This window comes from Mus caroli, chromosome 4 (genome assembly GCF_900094665.2).
Source record: "Mus caroli chromosome 4, CAROLI_EIJ_v1.1, whole genome shotgun sequence".
NCBI classification, from domain to species: domain Eukaryota; kingdom Metazoa; phylum Chordata; class Mammalia; order Rodentia; family Muridae; genus Mus; species Mus caroli.
Window position 1 is genome coordinate 130,410,926 of NC_034573.1, and position 18,409 is coordinate 130,429,334.

General features: G+C 51.4%; 1 protein-coding gene across 1 annotated transcript; it reads right to left on the minus strand.

Moving 5' to 3' along the window:
* Positions 1-270: 270 nt before the first annotated feature.
* On the minus strand, positions 271-15,147 carry Padi6 (peptidyl arginine deiminase 6). Its single transcript, XM_021161437.1, has 16 exons — positions 15,056-15,147; positions 14,388-14,565; positions 13,632-13,704; positions 12,709-12,776; positions 11,748-11,856; positions 9,938-10,063; positions 8,317-8,492; positions 8,020-8,123; positions 6,917-7,028; positions 5,233-5,340; positions 4,846-5,000; positions 3,876-4,032; positions 3,666-3,789; positions 2,489-2,559; positions 1,588-1,749; positions 271-504 (listed from the first exon to the last, which is right to left on the minus strand). The coding sequence occupies exons 1-16, from the start codon at positions 15,145-15,147 to the stop codon at positions 271-273; spliced, it is 2,049 nt and encodes a 682-aa protein (XP_021017096.1).
* Positions 15,148-18,409: the final 3,262 nt, after the last annotated feature.

Genomic DNA, 18,409 nt, shown 5'->3' on the forward strand with positions numbered 1-18,409 from the left:
CAGGTTCCCCTCAGCAGCAACCCCTTCTGCAAAGTCAGGCGGCGTAAAAACATGCGTTCAGAACACCGTGCTTTATTGGCTCTATGGCAAGTTTACACACTTTCTTTTCCCTTTTCCCCTCCAGAAGTGTCAAGCTGGTAGATGTGAAAGACCCTAACTCCCAGCTCTCCGTCCCTTCAACCCAGTGCAACAACAACACTCGCACCCACTACCGATCTATGGCAAAGGCCATCCGTACTGGGGCGGACTGGCCGTGCCGGGGCCTGGGGTTTAAGGGGTCATCTTCCACCACTTGAATGCAAATGGCACCCTGTTTATGATGGCACTGGCACAGACGTCCCCTATGTTGGCCAGGTAGTAGTCAAAATCATCAATGAAGGTGCACTTGAGACCCAGGGGCTCCAGTAATTCACACACTCTCTCTTCTAGGCAGCAGGTGCCCTTGATTTGGGGCCCAAAGGGCTTGGGGATTCCAAGGTTCTTGCCCAACACAATTATCTGCAGCTGTTGAGAGTTAAGATCAAACAGGGATCAGTCCTGAAAAGCTATCCCGTCCTTCCTGCTGGGTGGGTGGGGGGTTAGGGACATAGAATTGGGTTTAGGGAAAACCCACACATCACTCCCTAGGGTTGGCCAGACTGCTAAAGCCTGTGTCTATGTAGGCATCACTCAAAAAAATCAGTCTCCGTGAACTCTGTCCATTTGCTTAGCTTTCCAGTGTGTGCCAATGTTTCTCGGCAAATCTGATCAGCAGCTACCCTTACTTACCACATCTTCATCTCTAGATTTGATGCTCTGTCCTATATATTTGATGCTATGTCCTATATCCCAGCCAACATTTAATAATGCTTTCATAGAGCCGGGTGTGGTGGCACACACCTTTAATCCCAGCACTCGGGAGGCAGAGGCAGACAGATTTCTGAGTTCGAGGCCAGCCTGGTCTACAAAGTGAGTGCCAGGTCAGCCAGGGCTAACAGAAACCCTGTCTCGAAAAACCAAAAAGCCAAAAAGCCAAAAAAAAAAAAAAAAAAGAAAGAAAAAAGAGCTTTCCCAGGGCTGGAGAGATGGCTCAATGGTTAAGAGCACTGACTGCTTTTCCAGAGGTCCTGAGTTCAATTCCCAGCACCACAAGGCAGCTCACAACCATCTGTAATGGGATCTGATGCCCTCTTCTGGTGTGTCTGGGTATTATCTTTGGGGAAAAAAATACTAAAAAAAACAAAAACAAAACAAAAAAACCTTCCCAGGGTGGAGAGAGGTCTCAGCAATTAAGAGCACTGACTGCTTTTCCAGAGGACCTGGAGCTCAATTCCCAGCAACCACATGGTGGCTCACATCTATCTATCATGTGCTCTGGCATGCAGCTGTGGATACATACAGGTAACAGCACTCAAATCTAAAAATCAAAATAAAAATGTGTTCCCTCATGCTCAGCTTGGTTCATTGATGGTCTTTAACCCCTGCACAGCAGCTTTGGTACTAAGCACATGAACCTGGGGGCCACACCCATCCGATAGTCTCGAACTATCCAGGGCCAGCAAGGCACCCAGCAGTGTGGGCTAAGCAGGCATGCCCAGGGGTCCTCACCATGTCGGGGAAGTACGGCCTCGCGAAGAGTTTGGTGCTCTGCAGGTTGGAGGGGACATTCGTCAGCTGCTCCAGGCAGAAGAGCTGCGGGATCAGGATGATGTCCTTGTCCTCCAATCCCAGTTCTGTCTTCAGGAGGGTGCGGTTCAGGCTGATACACTTCTGCAGAACAGAGAAGTGGGGAGGGATAGTAGCGGGACTGTGAACAGATCCCGAAGGAGCCGCTCGTGTCTACACAAATCCAGAAAGGTCCCGGAGAACCATTTGGCTCAAATCTCGTGAGCCAGGAGTTCTGCAGGGCCGTGGGAGCCTTCCCTTATAGCAGGACTAAGGTGGAGTGAATTCAGAGAAAAGGCTGGCATGCAAGAGGCCAGCATCCCTGACTAGTCTTTGCTGGACAGCCACCAGTGTCACAAGGTGCCTTCATCCCTCACATGAGCAGACTTGGGGCTGGGAGGCAGATGGCAGCCTTCAGACCCCAGGTTTTTCCTTTGGGGATCTAAAGTAGCCACTCTCGCCTGCTCAACACACCCGTGGGGCACTTCCCTGCTAATAGCATCACCCTTGGACCCAACGTCAAGGCTCACCCTAGCCCTATACCCCAGCAGGTACCAACCCTGCCAGGGCAGGTGGCACCATGCACGGTGGTATAGTCTATGTCATAAGGACCCAATAAACAGCACCCCACTGTACCCCTGAAGTCCGTGTACTGGGGCTGGCAGCTGTTCCCACCCCTCAGTAGGATCAAAATCCCCCCTGCAAGTCTGGCAGTGCCAATGCCTTAGTGGGGACAGCCCTGCACCCCAGGCTTCATGGGGATAGCCCCGCACCCCAGGCCATCATGGGGATAGCCCCGCACCCCAGGCCATCATGGGGACAGCCCCACACCCCAGGCCATTACCTCAACATAGGCGTTCTGCTCTCGAAAACTCTTGTCAGCCAGGATTTGGGAAATAGTTTTGCTCTCCCTCCCTGTGGAAAGCGACAGGACAGATCAGTGACCGGCTTGACTCCGCAACTGAGTCTAGTGGCTTGAATCTGGTGCTGAACACACTATTCAACACCAGAAAGCCCAGACCCGGGCTCGAGGGAAATAAGCTCGGAGTACGTTAGGATGGTGACATCAGCCTCCACTCGGCTGGGCAGCGGTATGGCGCTACCCACCTAAGTGTGTATCAGGACCCTTCTACACGTGGGCAACAGCTCAAACTTTGTTCCTTGGGTGCCAGCTCCGAGGTGACATGTGCAGCCTTTGCCTTCTGGTTGTTTCCCAGTGACCTTCCGTCACTGTTGACAACTAGGCCCTACCACAGATTTGCTATGGAGTTGAGAGGGGTAGGTTGGCTCGAGTCTCTAACCCAGGTCTAGAGAACCTCCCAATGGCCCCACCTCTCCTTTCTGGGGCAGGTCTTTGTCCCCCCAAGTTCCCATCACATTTCTGTCAGGTGGCCCAGGGCACACAACCTCTGCCAGTCCCCTGTGTTTAAGGAGAATATTCCCTTAAAGGAGACTTGAACATGCTAATGCTATACACTAAGCCCAGTGGCCCCTCACGGAGGCCACACAGCATCACCAGCTGGGGCTATTGAAGCCACTTTACTCTGGCCCATTGCTTCAGGTCTGCCTGGACACTAGGGTGCCCCTCCGGGTGTAAGATGTCCCAACAATGGCCATCCTACCCGCTCTTAGGATTCCGTGCCCTCTCTACCAGAGATGACACATGCACACTCCACAACAGTGGCTCTCAAAAGACATTGGAAAAACATGTTAAAAGTCACAACAGTAGCAAGGTTACAGTTATGAAGTATCAATGAAAATGATTTTATGGTCAGGGGGTCACCACAACATGGGGAGCTGTATTAAAGGGTCGCAGCGTTAGGAAAGTTGAGAACCACTGTTCTAGTGGGTACTAGGTGGTCAGGCAGTGGTGGCACACACCTTTCTCGGGAGGCAGCGGCAGGTGGATCAGAGTTCAAGGCCAGCCTGGTCTACAGAGTGTGTTCCAGGACAGCCTGGGCTACACAGCGAGACCCTGTCTTGAGGTGGGGAAGGCAGGCACTAGGCGGGAGTCACCTTACCGTTAGAAAGAAGCTGTTCTGCTCCAATGTCTTCAAACAGGGTCACGTTCCCATAGCCTTCCTTCTGCTTCTGTTCGAACAGCTCAAAGCAGGCACTGGGGCTGGCCAGCAGCAAGCGGAAGTCCTGGGATAGGAGGCCACAGTCACTCCCCTGCTGTGGGAGTCCCTGGGGCCTCCAGCAGATGCACCCTCTCCGGCTCTAACACCAACCTTCTGGTCATTGTTTTTATCATTGGTAGGGACAAAGCACATGAATTGATCCATGTGACCGGTCATCAGCCAGTCTGAGAAGAGTTCCACAGGGGCCTGCACCTGCTGGGCATACACGAATTCTCGCAGGCCCTTGTTCATGTCCCGGCTCTCAGAGCTGGAAGAGAAAATGGAGACGCCTCTGAGATGCTGTAAAGAGGTGGACTTCATTGGACTGCTCTTGCCAACGAATAGGGTGGCTTTAGAAAGATTCCTTATTCTGGGCCAATGAACTGGCTCAAAGAAACGCCGGTCGCCAAGCCTGGAAACCCATATTGAATCCCTAGGACCCTCATAGTAGAGGGCAGACTCCTGAGAGTTGAGCTCAGCATGTACTGTGGGGGTTCTCATCCACAGGAATAAGGCTTTAAAAAGTGGGGGTGGCCCTTACTGTGACCTAGCGTAAGCCCAGTCACGTGATCCTAATGACTGAACCCAGGCATATGGGATAACTGGTTTGGGAGTTATACTGCTCCCACCCAACCCCCCATGTTTGCGAGTCCTGTCTTCCTGGGCCAACAGCTCTGTTGGATTTAAACTAGAGAATCATGGATGGAGAGATGGCTCAGAGGTTAAGAGCACTAGCTACTTTTCCAGAGGTCCCGAGTTTAATTCCAAGCATCCACATGGTGGCTGGAAACCATCTGTAGGGAGACTTGGCGCCCCCTTCTGGCCTGCAGGCAAACATGCAGTACAGAACACTGTACACATATAATACTATGCCATGTCCCTAGCCCCTCATTCTCAGGTTCAAGTGCCCTTCAGTTTCAAGAAGGATGCAGAACAGATCTGCTCTCGGGGGAATCCGAGAGTTACTGGAACCAGGGTGACGGTCTTTTTCCTTTAAGGCACCTGGGTCACCTGCCCTCAGGTCTCTCTGCTCACCTGGGGTAAAAAGCTGGGTCACCTGCCCTCTGGTGTCGCTGCTCACCTGGGGTAAAAGCTGCCACCAATGAGGACCCTCCCTAGAGGATAGTCTTTTCCCTGAGCCTTGACAGGCGGAGATACCATCAGGTTCCCAATGGAATCCAGGCTAGCCACCCGGTGGTCCTCAGTTTGTCGGATCAGGTAGCCAAAACCAGGGCTCTAGGAGGAGAGCCGGCGGGGGGAAGGAGCATTACCTGGGAGGGGCTGGATGTAGGATCCATCACACCACTGACTGTCGGGGGACTTCTACATCTCCCCTTCCCCTCAGACCACCTGGTCCTCCTCCACTCCCCACCCATGCCCCTTCCCTCATCCGACATCCCAGCAACCCTGGCTCTGAACACCAGGCCTGAGAAGTTGACTATATTCCGAAGCTATCCCAGCTCCACACCAGTGAGTATTTCATGGGGAAGTCTTCCAGCTTGAAAACCCTCGGGGTGTCAAGGATCAATGACACTGTCTTGTGAGGAGCCTGAGTATAGCAGAAAGCCATCTCGTCCTGGGGGCGGGGGGGAGAGAGAGAAAGATGGAGGTTAAATTCTCTCCATCCGCTGCAGGCTCTCTGGGAGCAGCCAAAGACACTAGAGAGAAGCTTTGAAGTCAGCTCCTGCTCAGCCCTCAAAGCTTTGCCCAGAGGCTTTGCTCGACTTGACACTCCACCTTCTGGCTTAAGACTGAGAATCCATGGTCTCCCAACCCACTGTCAGGCCTGCCAGCTCTACTTACAAACCAAGTTAATTGGTTTCTGGTATCTGCCAGCAGGCAGTCACTATGACCTCTGACTTGCCCTGTGGCTTCTAGCAGATCTCCCACAACCAGAGCTCCTTGCATCTCAGCCAAGGGACTGTTTGGGGTGGGGTGGGGCGGGGCGGGGCGGGGCAGGGGAGGGTGTAGACGGGAGGCCCTTTAAGAGCAAGTCTCACGTGGTGGTGCATGCCTTTAATCCTAGCACTGGGGAGGCAGAGGCAGGTGGATTTCTGAGTTCGAGGCCAGCCTGGTCTACAAAGTGAGTTTTAGGACAGCCAAGGCTATACAGAGAAATCCGGTCTCAAAAAACAAAACAAAGCAAGTCTCACATAGCCTTTAAACTTGCTGTCTAGCCGAGGCTGGCTTTGGATTCGTGCTTCCCCGAACTGCCCCTGCCTCCCAGTGCTGGGATTAGAAGTCTGTGCCACCCCCACATCCCAGTCTACACAGTGCTGGGGACTGAACTTGGGACTCTACTAGGCAAGCTCTGAGTTACATCCCTAGCCCTTGACCTTTCAACTCTGGCTTGTACCTTTAAAGTGTCGCCCCCACCTTGCTTTGTGTTGGCTTCTGTACTTTGCTGGAAGGGTTTTGTTTTTGTTTTTGTTTTTTTTTTTAAAGATTTATTTATTGTAAGTACACTGCAGCTGTCCTCAGACACACCAGAAGAGGGAGTCAGATCTTGTTACGGATGGTTGTGAGCCACCATGTGGTTGCTGGGATCTGAACTCTGGACCTTTGGAAGAGCAGTCGGGTCCTCTTACCCACTGAGCCATCTCACCAGCCCTGGAAGGGTCTTAACCCACGGTGCAACTCCTAGCTGTGTCCAATTAACTCCTCATTCCCCCACGCACACTTCCAGGTCAACAGCTCTACCGCTTGAAGTGCTGGTGGCTCCCAGCCCAGCCCCAACAGTGCCTGGCTTATGACCCCATTGGTTTGCCTCCTCAGCTACCCAAATGACCTAATAAAGGCTCTTCTCTCTGTCTCCCTTTCAACGCTTGAGCTCAGCCCTGGCTGGAGTGAAGGCACCTGTCCTTATCTCGAGCCCCTGCTGGTACAACAGTCTTTAGTGAGTGCTCAGATGTTCTTGGAGCCACAGAACCAAAGCCAAGCCAGCGTTGATCCCGACATCCCACGTACCCCGGCTCCAGCATCTGCAGCGGAGCTCTCAGCTGGAATGTTACAACATCTGGAAAGGTTATCCTTGACAGGCAAGCATGCCTCAGTGGTATGCTGGCTCACTGTCAAGGTCATTTTGTGACACGTGCCAAGCCTTCCTGCCCCGTCCCCCCATGGCTAGATCATCCCAGGTGGGTGTCACTTACCTGGAGCCAGTTGCCCTGGCGGTTGGGGTCCTCATAGACAGTTACCACCCGCACTTTGCTCTTCTCGCTCAGCTTGGTCACCGAGTCCACAAAGCCTTGCAGCTGTAGCTCCCTGCCACCAACCAAGAAGCCCACTGTGATTTCAAGGTCCTCAAAACAGTCCTACTCCCTGTCCCAGGGGGAAGGCGAGGGAAGGAGCAACACCTGTCCCCTTACCTCAGCAGGAGTCACTGGCTTAGACTTTTTCTGCCTAGACCATGCTAGACCATGGCTGGTGATGGTCCAACCCTGTTCACACCTTTTGATCACCTCTGTGCATTCTCTTTTTCTATGCTAGTATGGGCTCCTCTGCTCAAACTTTTTTTTTTTTTTTTTTGAGACAGGGTCTCTCTGTAGCCCTGGCTGTCCTGGAACTCACTTTGTAGACCAGGCTGGCCTCGAACTCAGAAACCCACTACCTCTGCATCCCAGGTGCTGGGGTTAAAGGTGTGCACCACCACTGCCCGGCTTTTTTTTTTTTTTTTTTTTAAAGGTTTTTCTGTTACTATGTAGTGACCTGGGACTTTCTATGGAGACTGGTTTGCCTCTTGTCTCCTGAGTGCTGGGATTTCTACACCTGGAAAATATTATTTTATATATATGAATACACTGTAGCTGTCTTTGACACACCAGAAGAGGGCATCAGATGGTTGTGAGCCATCATGTGGTTGCTGGGAATTGAACTCAGGATCTCTGGAAGAGCAGCCAATGCTCTTAACCTCTGAGCCATCTCTCCAGCCTGGGATTTTATGTTTTCATACAGAGCACCAGCACTTACAGATCCACAGTGGATGTCCATGCCTTGGGCACATAGTGAGGCCCGAGGTTGATATCAAGACATCCAATTATACAGACCAGACCCTTAAGGGTTGACTGCACTGGTGAGTCACAACTGAGAAGTGTCCCCACAACTGGTGGGGACTCTAGTTCAGGCTCAACATTGATGCTGACATCGGATGCAACGCTCCAAAGNCTTTGAGCCTCCTGGCTGGCCTGGGGGGGGGGGGAAGGAGGGAGAGGAAGGAGGGAGAGGCTAGTGATACACACTTCTTAGGTGCTCTTACCTGCACAGGTAAACCTCTAGAGGCATCTGGGTGCTGGGCATGAAGATATAAGGTGCCACCCGGAACATCACTGTATCCTTATAGAGCGGGGTCTCTGGGATGCACTGCAGTGGAGGATGGGATTTTCATCATGACCTGGCTCCGTCGGTCACCTTTCCCTTTGCAGCCCGCTGTTCATCTATCTGAGCCTGCTTTCTGGTAACACCCCCAGCTGTACCGAGAGCTAGTGTCCTGCCTAGAAGCACCATGGCTCTCGCTCCACCAAGCCCAGGGACTCTGGCTGACCCAGCGGCATACCTGGTTGTGAGTTTTTTCTACTAGGGAGAGGGAGAAGGAGATCAGGCCCGAGAAGCTGGGAGATGGGAATTCCGTGGCTTCTACGTAGAAAATCTCTTTCCCATGGTTCTCAGAGGTAGGCAGGAGATAGACAGGCTTGTTGGGTCCCACCACCAGTTCATACGCAGAGGAGCCTCCTGGGATAAAAAAGGAGGGTGACCGCTCTTGCTCTTACTCTTGCCCCCTTGCTCCCCCTTTCCACATGGTCATGGCTGGCCTCTACTTCTCCACTCTCCTCCTTCTCTGCCTCTGCTACTCTTAACTCTCCTCCCCATGCCCTAAATAAACGATTCTCTACTAAAAATAAATAGAATAAAATGGAGGGTGACCAGCTGTGAAGCTTCGTGATTGATATCGCCGTCCCAACAGGCGAGCACAGCAATCGCACGATCCATCTTGACGTGGGAGTGGAGATCGGAGCCGAGGGCTCAGGACGGTCAGCTGTTAAGAACCACTCAGTACACCAGCACACAATACATGCTTGCATGTGTGCACACAGGCAAGTGGAGGCCGAAAGGTGGCATCTTCAGGCCACCACCTTATTTTGGGGCAAGATCTTTCACTGGCCCAGGAATTTGCCTATTCGACTAGAGTGGCCGATGAGCAATCTTCAAGGTTGCCAACAATGCCCTCCCCAGCTCTGGGGTTCTAGATACATGCCACCCCTCACCTAGACTTCAGCGTGTGCTGGGATCTGAACTTTGGGAATTCATGTTACATGGCAAGAGCTTTCCTGAGTTACCACCCCAGCCTCAGTACCAACATGATTTAAAGGCTTAGGATGGACACAGTGGGAGTCGGGGCTCAGAGCCCACACTCAAGTGTGGAGTCTGAGGGACACTTCGAGTCTATTTTTTTTGTTTGTTTTTCACGACAGTTTCTCTGTGTAGCCCTGGCTGTCCTAGAACTCTCTGTAGACCAGGCTTGGCCTCGAACTCCGAAATCCACCTGCCTCTGCCTCCCAAGTGCTGCTGTGATTAAAGGCGTGTGCCACCACTGCCCGGCGCCATTTTGAGTTTTAATCTTCTGAAAGTTTCACTGAAGTGAGGTCTTAGCTAAGAAGGTGGTTCCAGGCTAGACAGGATGGTTTCAGTGGTTAACACTGACCACACACCTTCCAGAGGAGCCAGGTTAAAGTCCCAGCACCTACATAGATTGCAGGCTCACAACCATCTAACCAAGAATTCCCAACCCTCTCTTCTGGGCCTCTGCAGGCTCACACAGTGCCCAGACAAGCACATAGGCAAGAAACCCACACACAAATTTATGTTTGTTTTATAAGGGATCCTCCTAGGAGGTGTTATCTTGGGGATGTCATCTCTATATGGTGTGCTATCAGCTCAAATGCATTTGTCCTTTCCCAGCTATGGGGCTAGGCATCGTTCAGATGGACTGAATAACCCATAGCGTGTATAAACCTACTCTCGGGTCAAGGTGGAAGCCAGATAAGCCCTTGCAACACACAGATCTGGCCCCACAGCCTGTGATCTGTGACTGTAGCTTCTTCTGGGCACCCTGTTAGAGGTAGTACTGGGCCCACCACCTGGCCGACATGCAGAGGTAGTATAGGGCTGGGACTTACTCTGAGACCAGTAGACTCTTGCCCTCTTCGCTTCTTCCTCAGAGGTATGTAGGATCAACTGGTAATTCTGCAGGATGCTGGTGGGGCCCTCCACAGTTAGAGTCATCTGAGACAGGTTCTGTATTTCTGGGCAAAAGGATGGTCAGAGATTCAGGCCAGCCACCAGGATGGGATAGGGATGGAAATGGTATGGAGTCCTGGTTGCCCAGGCTGGGATGATAGATACAAGCTATAATCTTTAAGGCTTATCTCTCTGCTCCTGGGACACTCCATGGTCAGGGTCCCCCACTCCATCTATGGAATCAGGAGTTCTTACCAGCTTGTGAGGTCAAACGCCCTATCTCTACCTCCCAGGTGGCAGGCGACTCAGCCAGGAAATGAAATTAAGACTCTGCATGGGAGCAGAGGATGTGGCTTAGCTGGTACTGGGCTTGCCTGGCATGCAGAGCCCTTGGGGGTATAATCCCTAGCACTCTGTAAACCGGGTGTGGTGAAACACCCCGTTGTAATTCAGGAGGTAGATACAGAAGTTCAAGGCCAGCCTGGGCTATGGGAGACCATGGTCTCAAACACACGTGTGAAGAGCAGAAAGTTGGTTCAGTGGTTAAGCGCACTTGCTGCTCTTCTGAAGGCTCTGGGTTTGGCTCCCAGCATCTGCTTCACATAGCTTACAACCAACCAAATTTCAGTTTCAGGAGTTCTGCTACTCTAGCTGCAGTGTACACATGCTCACATAATCTCATGTATACACACATATGTAATGAATAATTGTGTTTGGCTTTTTTGGGGGGGGTGTCGGGGTGCAGTTCTCACAGAGACAGGGTTTCTGTGTAGCCCTGGCTGTCCTGAAATTTGCTTTGTAAGACTAGGCAGGCCTTGGAACTCCAAATCTCCCTGCCTCTGCCTCCTAAGTGCTGAGACTAAAGGCGTGCGCTACCCAGATGCCTGGCTATGAACAGCACACTTAAAAAAGATTATATATATATATATATATATATATATATATATGCGTGCACTGTAGATGTTTACAGACACACAAGAGGGCATCGGATCCCTTTACAGATGGTTGTGAGCCACCATGTGGTTGCTGGGAATTGAACTCCGGACCTCTGGAAGAGCAGTCAGTGCTCTTAACCACTGAGCCACCTCTCCAGGCCCCATATAAATAGCATTTTTTTTTTTTTTTTTTTTGGTTTTTCAAGACAGGGTTTCTCTGTGTAGCCCTGGCTGTCCTGGAACTCTCTAGACCAGGCTGGCCTCGAACTCAGAAACCTGCCTGCCTCTGCCTCCCGAGTGCTGGGATTAAAGGCATGTGCCACCATGCCTAGCTATGAACAGCACTCTTAAAAGCTACACACAGCGGGCTGGAGAGATGGCTCAGCGGTTAAGATCACTGACTGCTCTTCCGAACGTCCTGAGTTCAAATCCCAGCAACCACATGGTGGCTCACAACCATCTGTAATGGGATCTGACACCCTTTTCTGGTGCGTCTGAAGTCAGCTACAGTGTACTTAGATATGATAAATAAATCTTAAAAAAAAAAAAAAAGGCTACACACATATCTCTGTATGAAGCTGTATAGACTCTCACCACACAGCTTCAAGGCATAAAATCCTTAGATATGCCAGCAATACCGTAAGCCAGGGCCTTTGTACATTGTAAGCAAATGCTTTTATAGGGAGCAACCCCCCTCCCTCAAAACCTAAAATAAAAAGACTCGGTCATCCACAAGGAAATCAGCTGTGATCTGCATGTGTGCCAAGGGGTGGCCAGAGTTTGAGAGAAGTGGGAACACATCAAGGGCACATACCTCTGGGGCCCTCCTGAAAGGACTGTTCATCAGGCTGGCCTACGGCATTAGGGCTACAATTCACAAGCAGGATGGCTCCCCAGCCGTTCAGACCCCACATCCATCTTTTCTGCAAGTGAAAAGGACATTGAGGTAGAAAGTCAAGCCAACCCTCCGTCTCTCATATTCAGCTTTGTCATCACAGGCCCTGGGGACCCTGGGGAGCCAGGGGACACCGATTGAGAAAGATGACCTGCGGGAACAGAAGGCTACCGGATGGATGAAAAGACAAATAAAGGTAGCAGGTTGCTTTTGTTTCTGGAATGCAGGGACAGAGGCACGCTGCAAGGGCCATGTCCCACCAGAGGTCCAGAGATGGCAGCTGGCAGCTATAACTGACTACTTAACCAAGCCCATGCCTCTGGACACCTGGCTATTTTTTTTGGTTGGTTTTGAGACAGCCTGGCTATGTAAAAGCCAGGAATGGCACTAAACTCTCCATCCTGCATCAGACATCCAGGAACAGGGAGGAATGACAGGCAGCTGCCACCACATCTGACTCCATTTTGTTTTGAGACCGTATCATATCTACTATATAGCCCAAGGGGGCTTGGAATTCCCTATGTAGCTCTGAGAATGGTCTTCAAACCCCAGTCTTCCAGCTTTTATTTCTGGGACACTGGGATTAAAAGAACACATACATACCATACACACCAGGCTAAGTACACATGCATGCACACCTATACACCATGTCTTGCTAGGCTCATACCCACACCTTGCTAGGCACCCACACATATACACACCCCTTGCTAGGTGCACACAACCTAGCTGTTTTTCAGTAGATCACAAGTTTACTTCATCGACCCCGATTTGTGGTATATAGTGGAGAGACTTGGATACCCCAACAGTCAGATAAACATGGGCTGAGGCTTAGGGATGGCTCCCCTGGGTCCTGCCCCCTCCCTTGACCAGGCAGCCTCACCTTAGCTTGCTTATCACATGGCATGTCCAGTTGTCCATCTCGATAGATGTCTGCCTCCAGGGAGACCTCTGAAAGGGAAGGAAGGGTCTCAGAACCTGGCCTGCTAACGGCACCCCCGAAGCTCTGGCGACCCTTGCCGGACATGGTTGGTAAAAAGCCTAACTGAGGTATCTTAATGTCAAGTATTGGACTGGAGAGATGGACTGGAGACACACGGGTTAAGGTGTCAGATCTCATTACAGATGGTTGTGAACCCCACCATGTGGGTGCTGGGAACTGAATCAGGACCTCTAGAAAGCATCTAGTGCTCTTACCAACTGAGCCATCTCTCCAGCCCCGCCAAAATAAATGTTTTAAGTGTAGGATTTTATATTGGGCTGTAGCCATAGCTGTGCTGGGCCACAGGTTGGACACGCTAGTTAGAGGTAGTGTCGTCAGAGGCAGGCAGATTCTCATGAGTAAGTCAGGGAGGGAGTCATCCACAGTGGCCACCTGATTCTTACAAAGCAGCTTCAAGATGGGGCTGGAGAGAGAGCGCTCAGCTGTTGTCCCTTACTGCTCTCTCCCAGGGGATCCGAGTTCCCTTCGTGGCATGCCGCAGCTTGTGTCTCATAACTACCTGTACCTCCAAGTTCCAGGGCATCTGATGTCTTTCCCCTGCCCCCCCCCCCACACGGAGATCTACGAGATGACATAGTAGTGGACCAGACCCAGCAGCAATGAGAATGAGGAAGTGGGGGCAGGTGACTCAAGTTCTGGTTGTTGCTAAGTGAGTGAATGTCAAGGGAACAGGTGCGTGGATATCATCTCAGGGCCAATAGAAAGCATCTTCTACACAAGGAGCCTTTTCCTTGCTTCACAAGACCTGCCCTGCTCTCCAGAGGAACGCCGGGTGGGCCTCAGCTCCTAGAGGGAAGACTCACCGATGCCAGTGAGAAACAGCACAGCTGTGGCCGTGGGGACATCTTTGTCAGGACAGAAGTAGGAGACCAGCACCTGTGGAGACAGCCCAGAGCCATAGACTGGGTGTAAGCCTGTGACCCTGGCTTTGTGTTTCAGCAGCTAACCTTCCAGTGACCCACTATGAGCTGACCCAGGGGCCATAACCACTTAGGACATTTAAGAGTGTGTCTTGCCAGGTGCTGCACATTTTTAATCCCAGTCATTAGGAGGCAGGGATAGGAGGATTGTGGGAGTTCGAGGCCGGCCTGGTTTACAAAGGGAGTTCCAGGATGGCCAGGGCTACACAGAGAAACCCTGTCTCAAAACCCAACAAAAACAGTGTCTCTTACTAAAGTCGTTTGCCCTGGCTTGGAGCTTGCTCTGTAGCTCAGGTTAAGACCTCCAACTGCTGATCCTCTTCCTGGTTAATTGGGCTTAATAGGTATGCGCTGCTCAGCTCAGTGTACAACACTGGTTCTGGCCCGACTCAAGATACAGTGCTTACCCAAGTGAGCCACTCGCTGAAGGAAACTGCCTTCCACAGACACATAGATGGGCAGGTTCCACCCACTCACCATCCCTTAACTGCCTTTCTCTCCCTGCCCACAGACAGCTGCAGCTGGGTCTGCCTTGGGTAGGCAGGCCTGTTGCCAATGGCCTTCAGCTCGGCTTGCCAGCTTCCACATTGAGATCACCTGGGTAGGTTAAAGGTTACCCCTCTCCCCTCCATGGCTCACCTTGTCTTCGTCCACAGTGGAGCTGGGCGCCACCATCCTCACCAGTGCCTCTGTGGGATGGTTCATTGGCCTCCAGACAATAGCATCCTCTTTGTCAGCGATGACGGAGCTGGAGATGTGGATCAAGATCCTGGGGGAACCACGGATGGTGAAAGACTTGCACTTGTCCGGTGCACACCTGGTTTGAAGGAGACAATACAGGTTAGGAGACTCACCAACCGATGAGGCAACAGGGTTCCAGGACAGCCCCCGATCTGGAGTCTGCATCCATCTTACGGGATTGAGGAGGACCCCCAGAACCTCCACTCCTCTCATGATGATGTCCCACCCCAACCTCCCGCTCCCGCAAAGCCTCCTTGTGAGGATCACATCTTCATTTTACATACAAGCCTCAGCTTCACACGCATGGAGTGAGCAGATGCCAGAACTGTAAGACACAACCCCCGCCTACTCAAGGCCACCTTCGAAGCTAACAGGGATCTTGCAAGAGGCAAAGAAAGCTATAAGTCAGCATCCAGAGTTGGGATGGGAGGGCTCTCAGAGACCAAGCCAGATTTCCCTGGGGTCAGTCAGTTCAGCTGAGAGTGCTAACCTAGGACTCCTGGGCACAGGGACTCTGCCCAGACCCTCCCTTCTCATTACCCCTACAGATACCCGCTAAGGCTTACCCACTGATGTCCAAGGTGATTTCCATGCCTACCATGCAGAGGGCATGGGTGGGGTTGACCAGAGACAGGCTGAGAGTGCTCTGAAAAGACATGGCTGGACTTACCAAGTTAGCCACTGTCTTCAGTCCTTACCCACCAGAGTAATTGCCTAGGACGCTGGGGCTTCCTGGCCTTCCTCTTTAGTAGGGGTAAGGACCACCCCCCAGCCCGCCCCCTTGTTAAGGGTTCACAGGTGAGCCTGGAGGAGGAGGAGGTGGGGGGGGGAGGGTGAAGGGTGAAGGGAGAGATCCTTCCACTCAGCATCAAAGTTTTAGCAGCTGCTGCCTGTAGACCCTGCAGCCCTAGGAAATTGGAGTCTAACAGCTTGGGGCTCTGCCCTTCCCACTGGTCTGGGTGCTACATCTCAAGATTATGGGGGAGTCTTGGTTCTAGGACAGTAGCTCTCAACCTGTTTTGGCCTCAAGGCTGGGATGGTGGTGTCATACATCAGATATCCTGCATATTATGATTCATAACAGTAGCAAAATCACAGTTATGAGGTAGCAACGAAATAAGCTTATGGTTGGGGGGTCACCACCTGTTTTAAAGGGTCGCAGCACTAAGAAGGTTGAGGACCACTGTTCTAGGATGTGTGCTTCTCGGCAGCTAATGGGGGTACTTGGTAAAGTGCTATGTTACAAAAGTGTCAGGAAGCTATAGCTAGCTCTGCAAATCCCTGACCCTGGCAGGCAATCTGCATCCTTTTCCCGGGTGATAACGATGATAAGCCAGTCAGCCACAGCTGTGTCTCTTGTTAGCATCAGGGCGGGTAGGGTGGGGGATGGGCAGCGGGAGTTGGTGCATGGGCTAAACCTGTGCAGCCCGGCTTACAGCTGTTATCCCTCTAGGCTGACCTCTGACCTTCACGTGCACTGTGGTGTGAGAACACACACACACACACACGAAGCAGAAAGGAAATTGTATATCTACTGTGCAGTTCAAAACTGCTAAAATAGAGATTGGGGGGGGGTCAGCGGTCAGCATTCTCGTGCCCTGTGAGTCGCTGAGATGACACATACATCTGTAGGTTCATGGTCTCTTCAGTATTGGCATTCCTAGATCAGACTACAAAGCCACACATGGTAGTCCCTGCCTGTCACCTGTTCAGCACCCACACTGAGGCAGGAGGATTTCTGTGAGTTTGAGACCAACCTGGGTTTCAGAATGATGCTCTGTTTCAAAAAGCCACCAAATTCTATATTGCATTCCATAGTATACGTATGTGTTGTCAGGGGGGAAAAAAGATCCAGCTGAGGTAGGCTAGCCTGTGCTTACCGAGTGACTTCACGTCTAGATTGGTCGATTTAACAAGACTGTGCCAATGTTCTGAAAAGGGGGATAGGTGGGAGTGTAGCTCCTGGGTAGAGAACTATCTGCCTCCACGTCCTATGCTCTGTCCCTGTTATTTGCTCATTAAGAGCCGAGCATGGTGGCTCACGTCTGCAATCCCAGAACTGGGTAGACTGAGGCAGGAGGAACAAGAGTAGGGAGCCAGCCTGGGTTAATTAAGGAGATTCTGTATGGAAACTTCGTATTTCCCAGAAGACCTTGGTGCAGGGCACAGCCTAGAGAGAGCCGCCTCCATTAGTCTCTTTCTCCATTCTACTGGCCGCTCAGAGAAGGAGCTAGCTCCCAGCCGCCTCAGAAGTGCACACCTGCATCCACGCACCCAGGAGGCTCAAGCGGGAAGATGGTTGCAAGTCTGAGGGCAGCCTTGGCTAAAAAAGGAGTTTCAGACAGACTAGGGCTTCTAGGAAGACCCTGTCTCAATCAATCAATCAATCAATCAGGACCTGGAAGAGGCAGAGAGGAGCTCTCTTGGGGGACCTGGAGAGGGAAGGGGACAGCCACCCAGCTACTCAGCTTCTCGCCGAGTAAAATTGCTTTGGTCCCAGTATGAGAAACTGGGTCCCTTCCTGGGGTTTAGGAACACCTGGTCTGTGGCATTTACCACGTCTGTCTCAGAGCACTCTTAGGCAGTCTCTGAGGGAGGGGGATGAAGGGAATTTTTGGCTTGATGAGGTTAAAGAAAAAGTCAGGACTGGCCAGGTAGCTCAGTGGGTAAAGACGTTCACCACTGAGCAAGATGTGCAGAGCACGCATGGTGGAAGGAGGAAAGTGAGTCTCACAAGCTGTCCTCTGATCTCCACATGTGCACTGTGGTCACATACACACACACACACAGAGTAGGGCATGCTGGCCACACTTCTAGTCCCAGTACTTGGGAGGCAAAGGCAAGTAGCATTGTGACACACCAGCGCCACCCAGTGCATGCCTGTGGCAGTCAAAGGACAGCTTTGCAGAGGCAGGTCTCTCTCTCCACCTTTACGCGGGTCCTGGGGACCAGCCTTGGCTCACCATTGGTTTCATGGCAAGTGCCTTTCCCCACTGAGCCATCTCACTGGCCCGAGGAACGTGCTTCTATTTACTCATTTTAATTAAACATTAATTAATTGACTCTGGATCTCACTGTGTAGACCCTGCTAGCCTGAACTCAATATATAGACCAGCCTGGTCTTGAATTCACAGAGATCCACCTGCCTCTGTCTCTGGAGGGTGGGAATTAAGGGTGTGTGTCATCATCTTAGGCTCCAAGGAATTTGTGTGTGTGTGTATATGTGTGGTGTTTGTTTGTTTGTTTGTTTGTTTTTCGAGACAGGGTTTGTCCGAGTAGCCCTGGCTGTCCTGGAACTCACTCTGTAGACCAGGCTGGCCTCGAACTCAGAAATCTGCCTGCCTCTGCCTCCCGAGTTATACCTAAGTACACTGTAGCTGTCTTTAGATGCACCAGAAGAGAGCGTCACAGATAGTTGTGAGCCACCATGTGGTTGCTGGGATTTGAACTCAGGACCTTTGGAAGAGCAGTCAGTGCTCTTAACCACTGAGCCATCTCACAAGCCCGTTTTTTTTTTTTTTTTTAAGATTTATTTATTATATGTAAGTACACTGTAGCTGTCTTCAGACACGCCAGAAAAGGGAGTCAGATCTCATTACAGATGATTGTGAGCCACCATGTTGTTGCTGGGATTTGAACTCATGACCTGCAGTCAGTCCTCTTACCCGCTGAGCCATCTCGCCAGCCCTGTTTTTTTTTTTTAATATATATATATATATATATATATATATATATATATATATATATAGAGAGAGAGAGAGAGAGAGACACACACACACACACATACGGGAGAGTAAATAAGTCAAAAGAGCTGCCAGCCATAGTTGAAGCTTTTTCACCTCATTGGTGCTTTGAAATTGATTCCAATGTGCTTTGCGGAGGGTGGGGCTGGGGGTGTGGAACTCCGTGGTAAACTAAAG

What these genes read in the sequence shown, in the direction of transcription:
- Padi6 (XM_021161437.1), bottom strand. Translation starts at nt 15,147, where the DNA reads ATGTCTTTTCAGAGCACTCTCAGCCTGTCTCTGGTCAACCCCACCCAT. An exon ending in CTAGAGGTTTACCTGTGCAG is followed by an intron (nt 7,029 to 8,019) that starts GTAAGAGCACCT and finishes GGTTGGTGGCAG; the next exon opens with GGAGCTACAGCTGCAAGGCT. An exon ending in GCCAGGGCAACTGGCTCCAG is followed by an intron (nt 5,341 to 6,916) that starts GTAAGTGACACC and finishes CCCCGCCCCCAG; the next exon opens with GACGAGATGGCTTTCTGCTA.